We start from the raw sequence: 17,235 nt of genomic DNA, 5'->3' as shown, positions 1-17,235 counted from the left end.
GCGTTGATTCCTGTTAATATGATAATGCAATTTCTGGAAGTACGTGTGGAACTTTGAGACAGCTTTTACACTTATGTTAGTATCCCGTACAACTGTTCCATGGTCACTAATCCTGAAAGCACTTTCCCTAGAAAGCATGCCATGGCCCAAGACTTAGTGAAGGTATAAGCAGACCACGGCAACACCCGCTTGGAGAGTCACAGCCAAGCAGCAAATTTAAAGCTTTGAGAAATGACAGTAAAGGACCCTACAGAATAGTTTTATAAACCAAGATTTCCAAATGTCTCTATCAACCTATGCACACTTCCCTCACACACTGCTTACGAACAGCCCATGGAACTAATTTAGGGGAACACAACTATTCATTGTGGGTTTTCACTAAAGCTTTACTAAATGTAGAACTATGGACACTATGTGGCTGTTATGTAAATGTATATGCATTAAGAGAGTATTATCCAAGCTGTTAAAGAGGCTGTTCCCACAATATAATTGGAAAACTGGCTGTTCGGAAGGGCCCTGAATTAAGGGGAAGGTAAACCATCCTGCTATCCTCTCAGGAGCCTTGTTATCATAGAAACACGCTGTTGGAAGGTTGGCGGCTTCTATATTCTATGTAGGGATCAGTCACAACCTCTCTCTGTGGCTTAGATCTCTTGCCTATACTTTAAATACAACTACCTAGCTGTGAACTTGACCATCACACAGGTCCTCCAGACAGATGCATCCCAAATGGAACACACTGTCTTCCCCCCAGACCTGCTTCTCCGTTGTGCGATCTGTCTGGGGAATGCCCGCAGTGCCAGTTCAGCAGCTAAGGCGGAAACTGGGTGCTGTGAGGCGTCTCCTCACACCACATCCAGTATTTCCCCAGGCTCTGTTGTGCCTATACCTTCGGAATCTCTCTCCTTTTCGCCAACCCTGCTGCCGTGATGCCAGTCCAAACTTTTGCCTGTCCTCCCAACAGCCTCCTAACTGGACTTACCAACTCATTTTACTCTGCTTCTAGCAAGCAGACACACTGCAGCCAGAGGGACAGCTCCAAAGTGCACCTTAGATTTTAGCAGTTCTTGGATTAAACCCTTTCAATGGCTTTGTATCACCCTTAGGGTAGAGTACAAAGTCCTTAGTATGATTTCAGGACCTTTCCTACCTGACTTCCGGTCACCTCCCCCACACCATCTCTCCAGCCAGTCCCATCCCTAACTACACCACGTGTTGCAGTTCCTGGACTGCGCCCTTGCACCCAACTTGAACTCTCAACATGGGGCCACTGCATCTGTGACTGCTGTTTGCTCCTCACTTTTCACATGGGATGTCACTTCCTTCCTTAGACTCGGGTGAGCTGACCCTGCTTTGGGCTTTCTTTTTGATGGCACCTGTCACCCATTTTCCAGTTGCTCCTTTGTCTTCCTGTAATATAATCTTTGTAAGAGGAAGAAATATATCTTAATAAATTCTCACAACCCAAGTGCTCAACCACAGAGCAGGTGTTCAATAAATAATGATTGAATAAATAAGTCCTTACAACCTAGTGTTTGGAGAGATTAAAGGTCAAAACACCACAGCTTTGGGACTATGTTCCTAAGATGTGGTGGTTACGGCTTGATTGGGTTTCCTGTGTCTGGCATGGAGTTATTCTGGGAGCAGTTATAACTAGATATTTATGTGACTTGGAGAAAGGGAGGAAGAGGCTGATCCAGCTCCCTAACTATCCTTTGCTAATGTAGGTGTCTTTTCTGGTCAAAAAGCTGAGCGACACGTATTAAAAGCTTAAGTATATTAAAGTACCTTCCTCTCCCTTCCATATGAATAAAAAGAAATACTTTCGTGAGCTACGGAAAGTATAATAACTGGAAGCAATCTAATTTGTGTGTGTGTGTGGGGGGGCGGGATGGGGAGAAGGGATGTAGGATGGCCAGGAAGAAAACATGGTCTCTCCTGTTTACCTCTAGCATTTATTTATCATGTCCTCTAATCAAAATCTTTATTCCATGGCTTCAGGTAGTTTCTGAAATGCTGTGTATGTTTAATGAAAAGTGATCTGCTGTGGCTTCTAGTAATTATGTTAATGACATTTGGGAAACCTTCTGTGACCTGGTCTTTGTGTGACTTTTCAGTGCTGGCCCCAAACATCGGCCACCTAGGAAATCCCAAACTTCCTCTGCGTGGGCCATTCTCTCCTTGGAGAGCCCTCCTCACGCTTTCCTCCCTGAACAGCTCAGGAAGAGCAGTCCCAGGAAACCTTTCCAAACTACCCAAACCACAGCCCGGGGGTCAGGTACCCTCTCCTCCACTGGCCCCTGTGCATCCTGATCATGCTAATTAGCATCTTCCATTCTAATTTTCTGTTAATCTGTTGGTTTACTCCATGAGAATCAAGCTCCTCATGCCTTTTTTTTTTTTTTTTCCGACTTTCGAGCCCCGGACGCCCACTGTAGGCCCTGACACGCAGGATCTCCACTAATCTCAGCTGACTTGAGTGGAACGGGATGCTGATACAAGATGAATGATTACATTCTCCTTAAAAACAGGGCAGAACACCAGAAAATAACTAAGGAGAAGGGTGTTTCAGATAAACCCCAATGTGTTTGCAATTATTCGCAGAATCTCTTGATTACTCAGAGACAAAGAAAACCCTTGGCTTGAATTATCCCAAACAAACAAACAAACAAAAATCTTAGAAAATATGCAAATTCTTTCAAATGAAGAAAATCTTAGAAAATATGCAAATCAGATACTAGGTCACAGTATGTGCTTTCTCCCTTAGATATTTCTGCTGGTGAGGGACTGAAGGAGGGGTGGTGACCTGTGGGACTTCGAACTGATATTCAGTCTGGCTGTGTGATGCCAGAAATAATCTCGGAATCTCCACCCTCTGGCAAGGGAGTCAGGAGGGAAGATGTGACGAGAAGAGACGTTCAGAGGCAAAGGAGGAAGGGCTGGTTGGGGACTGATCCGTCAGAAGTACAAGGTGACTACGTACCAACGCATACCGAGAACTGAGCATGCGAAAGAAAACAGTCCTTCTGAAAATGAAGCCAAGGGCACCGGGACAGGCGTGGCTCTGAAACTTCCTTTTCTGGGGATATAGTTTCCAGAAGAGTAAAAATAAGGAAGAACAAAATTTGTTTTTTGTTTGTTTTATTTTAATCTTTTTTATAGCGCTATTAAAAAAGCTTAACAGTACCAGAAGAATGAGTATACAATTAGCACAAAATATTCTTTTTATTGTGAGAAATATGATTTTAAAATGTTATGGCGATACTAAGTTGTATGACATAGGGAGTCACCTCAGTGTACAACATGTTTACTTGTTTACCATTCTCATGGGTTTTTACAGTTTTTGTGATTGCTCTACTCCTGAAAAACCACCTCCTAATGCATCCAGTGTTCGATTCCTAATAATTCAATCTGCAAAACATAATGAACTGCATAATGACCTTTCAGACTGTAGGGAATTATTTTGTAAAGTTATTTTTTTATTTATTTTCTAGCTTTATTAAGATATCACTGACATAAAGCATGATGGAAGTTTGAGGTGCACGATGTGCTGATTTGACACATTTATATATTGCAAAGTGACTGCCTGCACAGCTTTGGCTACCACCTCTATCCTGTCACATCAGATCATCTCTTTTAGTAACTTCTATTTAAAAAACTCAAAACTTCAAAATGTACTGGGCTATAGAAAGACACATAACAGCTAATACAGCTTATGTAGAAAAATTACTAACTTTCAGAACAGAGACTTCTATTTGCCTTCCCTTCTTATATGCAAACACTTGATTTTTAGCTGACATCCTGTCCTCCAGCTCTTGTTGCAGCTAGGTGTGGCCATGTGACTTACTTTTGGCCAGTGAGGTTTAAGTGGAAATGTGGTGGACGAGGCCTAGGAAAGAACCTCAAAGAGAAAGAGTTCTTCCCTTTCTTGCTGGCTGGAATGTTGGTCAAATGGTGGGAGCTTAAGCAGCCATTTTGGTCTGTGAGGAAGCTCACTATGGTTGGCAATGCCGTAAGACAGAAGAGACCTGGTCCTTGATTGTTTAGCTGCCACATCAGTCCTGGGCTGCCTGTCTCCACTGGATTTCTTTTACACAAGAGAAATAAAGTCCTATCTTGTTTAATGTTTTTTTTTTTTAATATCAAAAACATGCCATAAACTTGCTTTGGATGATACATGCTAGGGAAAGTTAAGTAGTAACTTGAAATAGAGCAGCTTTTGACCACTCCTTCCAAAAATTGTGTCGAATTATTAGCTTTATTAAAGCAGATGGCAGTGACATTCATGCTTTCTTTCATGAGCACTTCTGATAGATTCCCTGGCATATAGCTCAAAAAAAAAAAAAAAGAAGCTATACTGGTCTTATGAACTAAAATGCTGAAGTTAGAGGGGTGAACTGCCCTCTGCCCATCTCATAGAGCTCTTTCCCACCCTCTGCTCTGGCCACACCAGCCTTTTATTCTTCGAACTTGCCAGGCTCATTTCTGCCTCAGAGCACGGCACCTGCTCTGACGTGCTCTCCTTCACCCAACAGGTACCCATCCCCACATCATTTGCGTTTCTGCTTAGTTGTTCCTGCTTCAAAGCCTTCCCTGGAGCACCCATTATAGTCCCTGTTAATCATATCACAGTGCTTTTCTTTGTGAAATTGTCTTTAGTGGAAATTCTCTTTGTGAAATTGTACATCTTTTAGTCATTTGTTAACTGATTTAGTGACTGTTTCTCCTTCCCATCCCCTGGTTCCCTCCATCTGAACACTAACAGGGGCCCTGCCCAACTAACCCGTCACCTTGACACAGAGCCTGGCACCGACTAAGCACTCAACACGTATTTATGGAATGAGTGAATACAAGAATGAATTGACTCTAGAGAAGAGCCAAAACTCTGCCACCCTAAAAGCAGGCTTCATCCAGCTTTCCATGCCCTGGCACCGTGGGTACAGTGCAGAACGTCTCACGGTAGGACACCAACACGCCATCATTAGTAATGAGATCCTCAAGGACAAGGACCAAGTCTGATATCCCTGCATCCTCCAGAGCCTAACGCAGAGCCTGGCAAACATTCAATTCTCCATGTGCATTTGCTCTGTGTTGGAGGAAAAGATGCTGCGTCTACAAATGCAATGCCAGCTCTCATGATGACTCTGAAGAGAGCTCCAACTCTGCACTGTGTGCACGTGTCCCGATCTGCCCTGACCTGTGTCATATCCCTGTCTTTCTTTCCCCATCAGCCTTTCCATGCAGGCTTCTCTCTACCAAATGGGCTTGGAAGTGGCTACACAGCCCGCTGCCTTAAGGACTGTGACGGTCTGCCTGTCTCATTTACTGTCAGGACTAGGAGGACTGTGGCTATGTTTTACTGGACGGGCTCACAACCGTTCACTGAAGAACATCTGACAGAGTCTAGGGTAGTTGTTCCCTCCAGGCCAAACACAGTACTTGGCCATTACTTGGTTAAACACAGTAATCTCGGATGAAACACCATCATATCATAACGCGACCCTACCCCATGTGCAAGGGCCGGTTTTGTGACCAATAAATTATCACATGCTATCTAGGTAATTAAAGGCTGAGAGATGAAGAAGGACTATTTTAACCAGGAAATTCCTCATATGTAAAATAATTTATTATGTTGGTAAAATAGGTAACAGCGTCATTTAGGAAAATCATATCACTAATGTGGTTTATTAATACCTTTCCTACGGGGGTGACACCAAAGGGTTCAACAAAGATTTTTATTGTTTTTTCAGAAAGACTTTACAAACCTCAATCAAGAGATCTGAAATTCTGTAAAACACATGCTCGTTGCTTAACTTCAATTTCCTTCAGTAGTTTTATAGATCCCTTAGGCCAGGGAGAGCAGAACCAGATGGCGCTTTTGGGAGGACGTGGCTGTGCGTGTCTGCAAATGCTGTGATAAATTTAAAGGTTTTGCCGATACTGAGCTTCTGGTATTAATCGTGATATGTAATGATCCTTGATGTGGCTGGCTTTTACTTTTTAATCTGGCATGGTAATCATAGTGGTGAAAATATTTTCTTCTGGAAATTCAAAAAATATCCAGTAACATTATCTAGACAAGCCGGAAAAGCAGGCCAGCATATGTTTATATAACATAGCACTTCTCCCCAGGGTCTACCTTGCCCCATAAATTGTTGTACTGGTGTGAAAAAATACAAGTCAGGTCTGAAAAAAAAAAAAGTCCTCCTCGTAAATCACAACCATATTTGTGAGAGGGGAGGAAGACAGTGACATATTTAAAGTCGCAGCCAAGCTTGTTACATTATTTTCTCTGTATTTTTTCTGTCTTAATTTCTTATCATGGTGGTTTCTACCTTTCGATATCCCACCACCCTGCCCGACCCCCGTCAGAATTCCTTTGTTGCAAATAATTCAATAATTTGTGGTACTGGGACACTTGTTAATCATTACCATTTGCATCATTATTATGGGATGTAGAATTACTGTAATGGAAACAAAGTGCAAAACTATAAGAAGGAATGTTTCCCAAATGGGAACACCCTGCCCACCAACCGAGAATGAGCTGCTCTAAGTGGCTGGAGTAACTGAAGTTTGCACGGCACCAAGATGTTTGGGGGTGGATTTCTGGTAACTGTAGGCAGTAGAATGTGCTGGAGTAAGGGGGAAAGAAACTATTGGACTGTGTGGAAAAAACCTCCTGGATCAGTGATAATGACAGCTGAGCACATCAAGACGCCAATATCACATGCAGACAACGGGTCGCTTAGTTTCCCAACAAGATAGAAGTACTTGGGTGGCGCTGGCGCTCAAAGGCGTCTCCACCCGGAAAATTGATAAGGCCGGGAGGAAAGCCGTTAGTGCAGAACAATGAAAAGGTGAGACCACAAATGTAAAAGGAACAGCAAACAGTGTGTGTGGTGGTGAAAAGGGCAGATTCTGGCTGGGTTTCAGTCACAGCTCGGACAACTACAAGCTGTGTGACCTTGAGAAAAGGAGTTAACCACTCTGTCTGTGAAACAGGTAACTGGACAACCCTCACAGACTTCCCACTAGTGTTCACAGTGTTAAATGAGTGGCGGGCCCTCAGTAATGAAGCCCTGTTATCATCTGAGTCGCAACTGTCCATTCTCTGAGGATGTGGGATGACTGGGTCTTCAGTTCCATGTGTATACTTTTTAAGGAGATGGGTATTCATTAGGCTGTTAATATTACTGTTAAAAAGAGGCAAAAGGCTAGGATATGTAGCGGATGGAATTTCTATCAATGTGTTGAGGGGGTTAGGTGGGTGTTGAAGAGGGGGAATTAAAAATCTGGGCACTTTCAGAACGAGATGGGAACACTTTGCTCTCTGGCTAACTTAGGGAGATAGCGACTAAATCAGGGAAATCAATGCAAGGAAGACGGCTGCCACAAGGAAAAGGGTTCCCATCTGGGAAATAGCAATGGTCCCCACCCCAAAGTATTTAGCTCCTCAGGATGTTGGAGAAAACCAATGGGAATTGAAAAAAACAAACAAAAAACCTGGGACGCATTCTCTGGGCCCCTTGCTTTGCTTACCACACAGGTTTGTAATAATATGGATTGAAAGGATCAAGGACTGCCGGGGACCAAACAGTGCCTTGAGGACGTGGTGGCTGCACAGCAAATGGTGATTCTCTTCTGTCCCCCATTCAGAGAGCTAGGATTTTTTTTTTTAAGATTTTATTTATTGGACCTGGCCTACAACCCAGGCATGTGCCCTGACTGGGAATTGAACCAGCAACCCTTCGGTTCACAGGCTGGCGCTCAATCCACTGAGTCACACCAGCCAGGGCGAGAGCTAGGATTTTTTTTCAACACACTGAGAGAAAGGGCTCTGTCTTCAGACGGGGACCGCAAAGATGAACTGAGAATGCAAACTGGAAATGACTACAAAAACCAGACCTGTGTGTCCGTATGCACCCAGCCATGCACCATGCAATGTAGAAGCATGAGACCTGGACCCAGGAGATGCCTAACTTGTGTGTAATTCACACCCTGAGACCCTGTTAACCGGAGCAAGACAGTCTGTGTCCTTTCAATACGTAAGATGTGCCTCTGGGGAGGACACGGTGAAGAGAAGCACCGAGAACCTGGATCTCAGGATATGGCGGGCCACCTTCGGGGTGCAGACCAGCGACAGTCAGCCAGTGTGCCGCGAAACACAGGTGTGCAGCAAGAAGTTTTAAAACCTGCAGTACCTGACTACTTAACAGGGGCACTGACCTCTTTCCCCTTAGACTGTCAAATCTAAAACTGACAACAGCCAACATAGCCGTCTGGTGTGAATGCCCTGTCTTGAACCATAAATATGTAGATCACATAATGGAGTTGCATCTTATTGGTCACGTCCCATAATAAGATTGTATCTGATTGGTTAATTCTTGGTACCAGAAATCCTTATATTCCTATAAGAATAGGCACCTGATACACTTTACTACGGTACAGTATGTCCTTGGGCGACATGTGTAATTTTCTTTTTTTTAAAAAATATATTTATTGATTATGCTATTACAGTTGTCCCATTTCCCCCCTTCACTCAACTCCATCCTGCCCACCCTCTCCCTCCCACATTTCCCCCCTATAGTTCGTGTCCATGGGTCATACTTATAAGTTCTTTGGCTTCTACATTTCCTACACTATTCTTACCCTCCTCCTGTCTATTTTCCACCTATCATTTAGACATGTGTAATTTTCATCACAATCAATCAAAACAATACCAGTTTTTGTCAGATTGGCAAAAATATATTTTTTGGTGTGTTGCAAAATTTTAGTAAGTAGTTTCTGCATGCCACAAGATGAAAAAGATTGAAAATTGCTGTTGTAGACAAATAAGGCTCTTCCTAAGATCACTAGTGGCTGACCAGCACAGAAAGGGTTGGTTAAATGAGACCAGCAGCCTGCTCTGTTGCTGGAAATTGCTACATGTGGATCTCTGTATGTTAGAAAGATGTTCTATTTGAGCTGAAATCTGGCTCTCTGTCACCTCTACCCCACTGTTTCTCATTTGTTCAAAACAAACAAGCAAGCAAAAAATTTTATTTAATGATCATTTACTTAATGCTTATTTGTGGGGCTGTAGGAGCCCAACACTGCTAGGCTGGAGTGAATGAATGAAGAATGAAGGGGCAGTGGACACTTGAGAAGGGTTGTAAGCATGCTGGAACGGTCACTATGGCTCGGAAGTGGAGAGCAGACTGAGGAAGAGCAAGACCACCAAAACGCCTAGAGACAGAAGCAATGTGGAGGAGGCACTGCCGTCAGGAAAACAGAAAGCAGAGATTTCCCCTTCTACACAAATCCTTGAAATACCTGCAAGGAGTGCTAAGCCCTCCAGAGGTCCGACTTGCAGATGACCTACCACGGTTCCTCCGAACGACTGCGATCAGAGAGTGCGTGGCGCAGCGCTTAAGGCAGCGGACGCTGGGACCAGACAGCTGAGTCAAGTTCTCGCCTGTCACTTAGTGCTAGGGGGATGTCAGTGAGGTACTTAATTTCTCTGTGTATGTTTTCTCATCTGTAACATGGTTGTAATAACAAGTTTTCTGTGGGATCCAGTGTGTTGAGGACAAGCACATCCTAATGATGTTTGTGGCTGAAGCAATGGAGTCTGCCTTGACCTGACCCTCACTCCTCACTGTGAGTCTGTCAACAAATCCTATTGGCTCTTCTACCTGCAAAATAGGTTCAGAATCTGACCACTTTCACCACAGCCACGCTCCTGTCCCAAGCCACCATTATCTCTCCCCTGGTTATTGCAACGCCCTCCTAAGTGTTCCTCCCACAGCAGCCATGATACTGCTGTGAAAACCTAAGTCAGACCATGACACTTCTCTCTTGGTCCCTCGGGTGGCTCTTGATCTCGCCATGAGTAAAAGCCGCAAGGCTCTGTGGGGAACATGTCAAGTCAAGGAATGCTAATAATGGTATTCAGCTTTGTATTATTGACATGAATACATATGTTGCTACATAGAGTATATGTTGTTATTATTATTATTTTTTAAGATTTTATTTATTTATTTTTAGAGAGAGGGGAAGAGAGGGAGAAAGACAAGGAGAGAAACATCAGTGTGCGAGAGGTACATCCATTGGTTGTCTCCCACACACTCCTAACAGGAGACCCGGCCTGCAACCCAGGCGTGTGCCCTGACTAGGAATTGAACTGGTGACCTTTTAGTTTGCAGGCCAGAGCTCAGTCCACTGAGCCACACCAGCCAGGGCAATATATGATTATATTATTGTATAGGTAATACACATAATATTATAATAGTACTATATTGTACATAATACATAATATGTAATAGATACTATATGTGCAATATAATATATTACAGTGGTATTTGCCATGGAAGTTAACAGATGAATCAAATTTTATTCAAGATGGTTGGCCAATTATATATATATGTATAAATATACATACGCATATATATACATACACACAAATATAAATAAAATTCTCATATATATGCACATATGTATGTATGTAACTATACTTTTGATTAAAATATAGTTTTAAGATTAGAAAAGTATAAACCTAGGGTAGTTACTTCTTTATGAAATTAACTGGATTGTAACAGAACTAGTTATTCTCTACATATAATAGAAATGTTCAAAAATTGAGTATTGCTGCAAACATTTTGGGGGCCTTTTACCCTAGCGTCCAGCAAACAGCAAATGCAGAGTATCTCTCCCTGAGAATTAGAGTGGCATTCTCATCATCCTCTTTTTCTGCAGTGGCTGCGAGACTCATTCACACACACACACACATATATATCAAAATGCTTTTCAAGCACTAAAGAACTACATAAATTTCAAGTATTATTCTTTGAATAAATTAAACAGACACATTTTGGACAAGCTAGTCAAGCCTAATGCTGATTAATCTATTTTCATATTTTCAATGGAGCTAGCTATTTAAACATTATGCTCAAAGTATCAGTAGTAATAAAATAACAAGTAAAAGAACCCCTGTTAGCACTTCCCACCGTATATAACATGAAGAGAAACGTGATGGAGTTCAGACATTCATTTCACTCTGAATTAAACACAGCAACACCGCAAATCTCAAGAGATGATATTAAGTTTTGTGTTTGGTTAATACTGGGAATTGTATAGGCACGGGTAGAATTATATTTGGTTGGCAAAAAGCCAACCAAACTTCACACTTGTCATAGAAGTGGGTGGACAAAAACCCTATTCTTGTCATCGAGGCTATTGGCTACAGTTGTTTAAATTATCTGGATCTCAAAATCTTTTGTGTCATCCATTTTGAAGATAAAAAATTAAGAAATGAGATAAAAATTAGGCCAAATAAAAAAGATATTAGTTAGAATTGACCTTGAGGGTACAGTAGGTCCAATGAGACAGAGCACATCAAACAAAAAGAAAGAATAGGACCGGATTTTTCAAGTGGCATCACCAGATGTATATACAGTCTTTGATTTCATTTCCTCAGGACAAATGGACTCAGAAACCAAGATAAGAGGGAGATGCATTCAATCTTTTTCTCTGTTCTCAAAATACGTGCGGTAAATTTCCTAGAGTTCACAGCACACGTTTCAGAAGAAGCCTTCGCTTTTGGTGGAAGGAAGTGCATGCTCTTTGATATGTCTGGTTTTGCTGTAATAGTATATAATGTCTCTAATAAATTTAACCACGAAAAAAAAATTTTTAAATGTGTCTGCATTCTGCTAATTTATAAAAAGCAGGACGCTGTCAGATAAAATTTCATGAACATGATCTATAAACCAGACTGTCAAAAGTGAAAGGTGCTCAGGCAGCACTTAGGGGCCACAAATGCACGGAACCACGGGGAAGGTTTCCTGTGACTTTGGGAAAACAACGTACGGTGAAGGGGCTCACGTTACCTTGATTTGCAAGTTACTGTGAGGTCACAGGAAATCCTGAAATGTTTTCCACATTTTCTTTTATACATTTTATGTCAAATTTCCTGCAAATGAAATCATAAACCCTCCTACTGCTGGAATCCCTTCTGAAGGAAAGGAAATCTTGTGACATTCCCCTATGAACACCTAATAACTCAATTCCTACTAGTGCAACAAGAAGCTGAAAGACAGCACTGAAAATGGACTATGATAAGGCTGCAATGTCAGATGCCCGCACTCTTTCAAAATGGAAACCAAACTGAGTCATTAAGACAACCCTAAAAGTGCATTTAATCTAATGACAGCCGACTTTTCTCTAGAATGAGAGATAACAGAGGAAATGATAGACTGCCCCAAAGACATAAGCCTACCATTTCCCCAAATCTCTCATCCAAAATGTATTTGTGGATTTATGTTCGAATTTTAAAACGGCACTTTCTCTATGGATATTCGTAACATGATTCACGCTTCTGACAACCATATTTTATTGTCCCCCCGATGTTTATGAAAGGCTAAGTCCGATTTAAGTAAAATGTCCAAGTTTAAAATATTCTCTCAAGATTTATTACAACCGTGGAATTTAAAAATAGCTTTTAAATGGTCAAATGCTCTGTTTTACGATAAATCCAAGCTGAACAATTCAGGTTCATTAATGAATACTAATGTTTAAGGCTGTTGCATTGTGAGTTATTAGGGCACATTACCTCTCCTGACATGTCAGGGGCCATCGGAACAGCAGGCCACAGAGATGAGTAGATTCCAAAAAACACCACCCAGAGTGCGATGCTGCCCCAAATCGCTATGTGGCTGAACTGCGAAGGAAGGGAATCAGAGGCAAATGACTTTTAGGTAGACGGAGAACACAGACGTGAATAAAGCTTTCGCAAATTCCCTTATTAATTTTTTACTAAATCCATAAAATATTATCTATGGGCATTTCCAAATAGTTGGGCCTCTGTTTTAACTGGATCTTTCATTAAGTGCTAATCTCTTTGCACAACAGTTATACGATGTTTGCGGGGCTGGCATTTGGGACTGATCTTTACCTCCTTTGGTGTGTCTCTCTTCTACTCTTTTTTTTTTGTAATCTCCTACCATCTTTGAGCCTCCTTGATTTGTTCTGTGCATGTTCTCCCTGGAAGGTGTCAGACACTTGTGCAAATACTATTTGTATGCCCATAGCAGTCAAATTCAAATTTACAGTGCCAATCTTTCCCCAGAGCATCAACTTAAATTTTCTTTTCTCTCCTTCCTCCCTCCCTTCCTTCTTTCCTTCTTCCTTGTATACTAGGTCTCTCTACCTAGATGTGAATATACTTTAACACAAAGGTATCTAAAATGGCACTTGCTTTATCCATACTGGATATTCACAACTGTCTAAGCACAAATCTTTTGCTAATATTATTAGTCTTCAGAATCATTTTGCAATGGATTTCCTGCCAAATGCCAGTCTCGTGACACATTCTACTAAGAAAAGATTCTTTGCTAGAAAGTTTAAAAGCTTCTCTCTCCCCTTTCTGGGCTCTAAGAAATCTTCTGGTAAATAAACTTGCTTTACTCAGTGTTTCCAAACTAGAATCCCCAGTTCTTCCTCCTCCATCCCTGACCCGCCACAAACAACAACCTGTAGAAGGAACTAGGGTGAAAGGAGCCATAAGGTCAGAATGACAAACTACAAAAAAGTGTCAATAACATAAGCAAACATGACCTTTCTTGGTTATGATTAGAGACACTCTTACCCATGTCCAATATGATGTTTCCAATCCAGCTTTCAAACACACAGTTATCACCACAAACTAGAACAGAAGGGAAAATGTTATTTTTAAGTAGATAATAGCAGTTCATAGAATGATTCAAAGTGCGATTTATAAAGAACAGGTATCTCCAAATTAGACAACTGAGCTAGAGTATTCACAGAACCTGGAGTGTGTAACAAGCAAAGCATCAAGTGAATTAGCCGGTGGCTGAATGTTATGATCGTGACCAGCCAGAGCTGCTGCCCATTGGTAGCATCACACTCCTGCCTCCCCCACGGCCTCCCAGTCCATCTGTGCGGCTCCAGAGCGTGTGACCACCTGCTTCTTGGACACTTCAGGAATGGTGACGGAGATGACACCTGCAGTAACTTGCATTTTAAAGCTTGCTTTAATTATGTTTTGTATCATCTTTAATACTTAGGGCCCCTAGTTTCTGAATTTTAAAGATAATTCTAAAAGTAATATAACTGGATATTTAGAAACCTAAACACTTCCTTTGACATACTTTGTAACCCTACGTATTTGAAAGTCTGCGGAGCAGGATATAAGAGCTTGTTGTATGATGTAAACACCCACCCCTCACTGTTGGGGACTGTGCTACTTATTCTGAAGTAAGGGAACCAGGTTAATAAACCACCCTGTTTTCCACAGGATAGCGTAACGGTTAAGTGGACTTGGCCTGGAGTCGGACCATTTGTGCTTAAGACTCCCTCATTTATTAGCTGTTTTTGTTAAGGAACAAGGCAAGTTACTTGACATCTCTGTGTCTCAGCTCCCTTATCTGTAAACTGGGATTGATAAAACCACTTATTGGGATTTGAGTATAAAATACCAAGAACAGTACTTAGCACTGTGCTTTGTTATCATCTATTTATCATCAATGAAACTTCAAACACTGTTAGTAGTTAAGGGAACTCTGGGCACGTTCCATACTTTGCAGTGATGAGAATGTGATGGTGAAATGTCCCCGAAGAGTGGAGACATTCTAGAATAGAGACTTAGAATAATCCAAGAATAGTAAAAGTATTAACAAGGGAAAAGTATTAACAAGGACAGTACAATACAACTGAGGGAAAGGGAGAAGGAAGAGAACAGGGCAAAGAGGGGGTAATACGAGTAAAGAGGGAATGATGAAAATAGTAGGAACCAAAGTCCTATAAAGCCAGTGAACGTAAGTGACAGTTTGATAAGCTAATATAGAATAACTTCTTACTAATCAAAGCATCTCATTTCATTCTTAAAGGGAAGCGCAACCAACTCTTAAATCCAGAAATGCATTTATTTATTAATTTAATTTAATTTAAATTTAATTTAATTTAATTGTTTTATTGTTGTTCAAGTACATTTGCCTGCATTTACCCCACCCCCACACCCCTTCTCCCAACCCCCCTACCTCCCTCCCAATTCCACACCCCTTGAAATGCATGCATTTAAATTTGAAAATAAAATGAGCACATAGAAAGGATTCCATTTTACATGCAAATCAGGCAAATATTCTGCACTCACAGTGTAAACAAAGTTTCCCAACAGCAGATAATCTGAGGTTTTCCCATTTCCAAACACAGTACCTGTGTGCAAAGAAGAGAGAGGCATGTTAGAGAAGAAAATGAAAGAGTTCCCTTCAGGGCTGGAAAGAAGTATAAAGTCCTGAAAGGCAAGGGCCTACATCCAAGCAAAGCTCTTGTTTAGAATGGGAGGGCAGATAAACTGCTACCCAGATAAGATCAAATTAAAGGAGCTCATCATTACCAAGCCCTTATTGTATGAAATGGTAAAGGGACTTATCTAAGAAATAGAAGATCAAAAATAGGAACAATAAAATGACAACTCACAACTATCAACAACTGATCCTAAAAAAACAAAAATGAACTAAGCAAACAACTAAAACAGGAACAGATTCACAGACATGGAGATCACATGGAGCATTATCAGCAGGGAGGAGGAGGAACAGAATGGGGGAAAAGGTAAAGGGAATAAGGAGCAGAAATGGTAGGTACAAAATAGACAGGGGGAGGTTGAGAATAGTATGGGAAATGGAGAAGCCAAAGAACTTATATGCACGACCCATGGACATGAACTATGGTGGGGGAATGATGGTGGGAGGGGGGTACCTGGCAGAGGGGAATAAAGGGGAGAAAAAATGGGACAACTGTAATAGCATGATCAATAAAATATATTAAAAAAAGAAAGAGTTCCCTTCAGAATCCTTTCAAAGGTAAATCAACTTATAAGCAGTAAATCAACAAAAGAACGGAGCCAGGGGCCACACAATGGAGCTAGAAATAAGGCTAAAAAATACTCTGAGGAGTCTCACAGAGTTAGTAGAAGTTGGGGTCACACATTAAAACCACATTTCCAACAGCCAATATGAAGAAGGAAACCTGACTTGTCAGCCGGTTCTCAGGACAAAACAAAACTCATTGCTCAAGCCAAGCCGGACGCTCCGAGCTCTGAGACAGGAGAGGCCTCTGAGCCCTCACCAGAGGGCTGCGGTAACACAGCCACTGGGCGTTTGAGGGGCCTTCCTACTACCTCGTGGTAAAGTTGTTGGCATTGGACGGAAGAGGCTCGTGAGAGCAGCTCACAGACAGCTGAGGAGCACCCCATGAGTCCAGGCACACAGCTCTCTGAGGGCCTGGCTCAACTGAGGGGTATAGCATGGGCATTTTGTAATTCCAGTAATAACGAATGAACACGGCTTTAGATGAAGGGAGTGGTAGCTAACATGTAAAAAGCACTATTACTGATGTAAAAAAATCAAATTAAAATAAAAAATAACTGAGTAATTCATTGGTATCACTGAAAACTTTAAAACCCATAGTGTGTGTAACACAGTATTTTATATATACACACGGTCGATAATATTTATTCAAAGCCCGATGTGTAAGAACAAAACCTGTTGGACTGCAGTGTGGGCTGAGTCAGGGAGAGTGGTGCTGGGAGGGAGAGAGGTGAGACGGGTGGGCGTCAGAGGCACAAAGTTCGGTCCTGTCACTACTTGCATCCTCTTGGGTAATTCATATTCAATCTCTGTGGAACTCAGTTTTTTTACGTAAAAGATGGGGTGAGATTTCCTACCCTGTTGGGGCTTTTCAGTTAAAATGAGGTGACATATGTAAAGGACCAAGCAGGGTGCCTGGCACACGGCAGACGTTCCAAAATGCGACCTGTCCCTCTCTAAAGCGTTCAGGTAAAAGTAGCCCGGAAGGGCTGCCTGCCAGGATCCCAGCCATCCAGGGGACCACCTTTCTCTGTGGGGGGATGCCATGATCATGGATGTAGGGTCTGATGGGCTACGTCTTGTGGGTATGTTGCAGACGAACTTCCAAACGTTTGCAATTAATCTGCAAATTGCCATTAAAAAAATCAACAAACTCAGAAATCTCTAAAATAACTGAAAATATCTTGATTACTTCTGCTGATTACTTTGGCCAATGTAAGCAAGTTATCAAAAATAATCAGAGTTGGACCCAACTAAGCCTTCTAATCACCACTGGTTCATCACAAGGAAAACAGAAATTCATTTCAAAATCACACTGAGAAAAAAATAAAAGCCTCCTGTTGGGTTTGTCAGGTTTAGCATTGGGGTGATT

The 17,235-nt window shown here is 41.8% G+C and overlaps 1 protein-coding gene across 7 annotated transcripts in view; it reads right to left on the bottom strand.

Moving 5' to 3' along the window:
* ATP8A1 (ATPase phospholipid transporting 8A1) overlaps positions 1 to 17,235 on the bottom strand; it is a 211,340-nt gene that overhangs the window by 16,032 nt on the left and 178,073 nt on the right. For all 7 annotated transcript variants that reach the window (XM_071221301.1, XM_024573893.3, XM_024573897.3 and 4 more), the window contains 3 exons: positions 15,149 to 15,210; positions 13,625 to 13,681; positions 12,590 to 12,697 (listed from right to left, as the gene is read on the bottom strand). In XM_071221301.1, coding sequence (XP_071077402.1) covers positions 12,590 to 12,697; positions 13,625 to 13,681; positions 15,149 to 15,210 — 227 coding nt within the window. The remainder of the gene's footprint in view (positions 1 to 12,589; positions 12,698 to 13,624; positions 13,682 to 15,148; positions 15,211 to 17,235) is intronic.

The sequence above is a fragment of the Desmodus rotundus genome, chromosome 4 (assembly GCF_022682495.2).
Source record: "Desmodus rotundus isolate HL8 chromosome 4, HLdesRot8A.1, whole genome shotgun sequence".
Lineage (NCBI taxonomy): Eukaryota > Metazoa > Chordata > Mammalia > Chiroptera > Phyllostomidae > Desmodus > Desmodus rotundus.
This window is presented reverse-complemented; position numbering and strand designations above follow the sequence as displayed.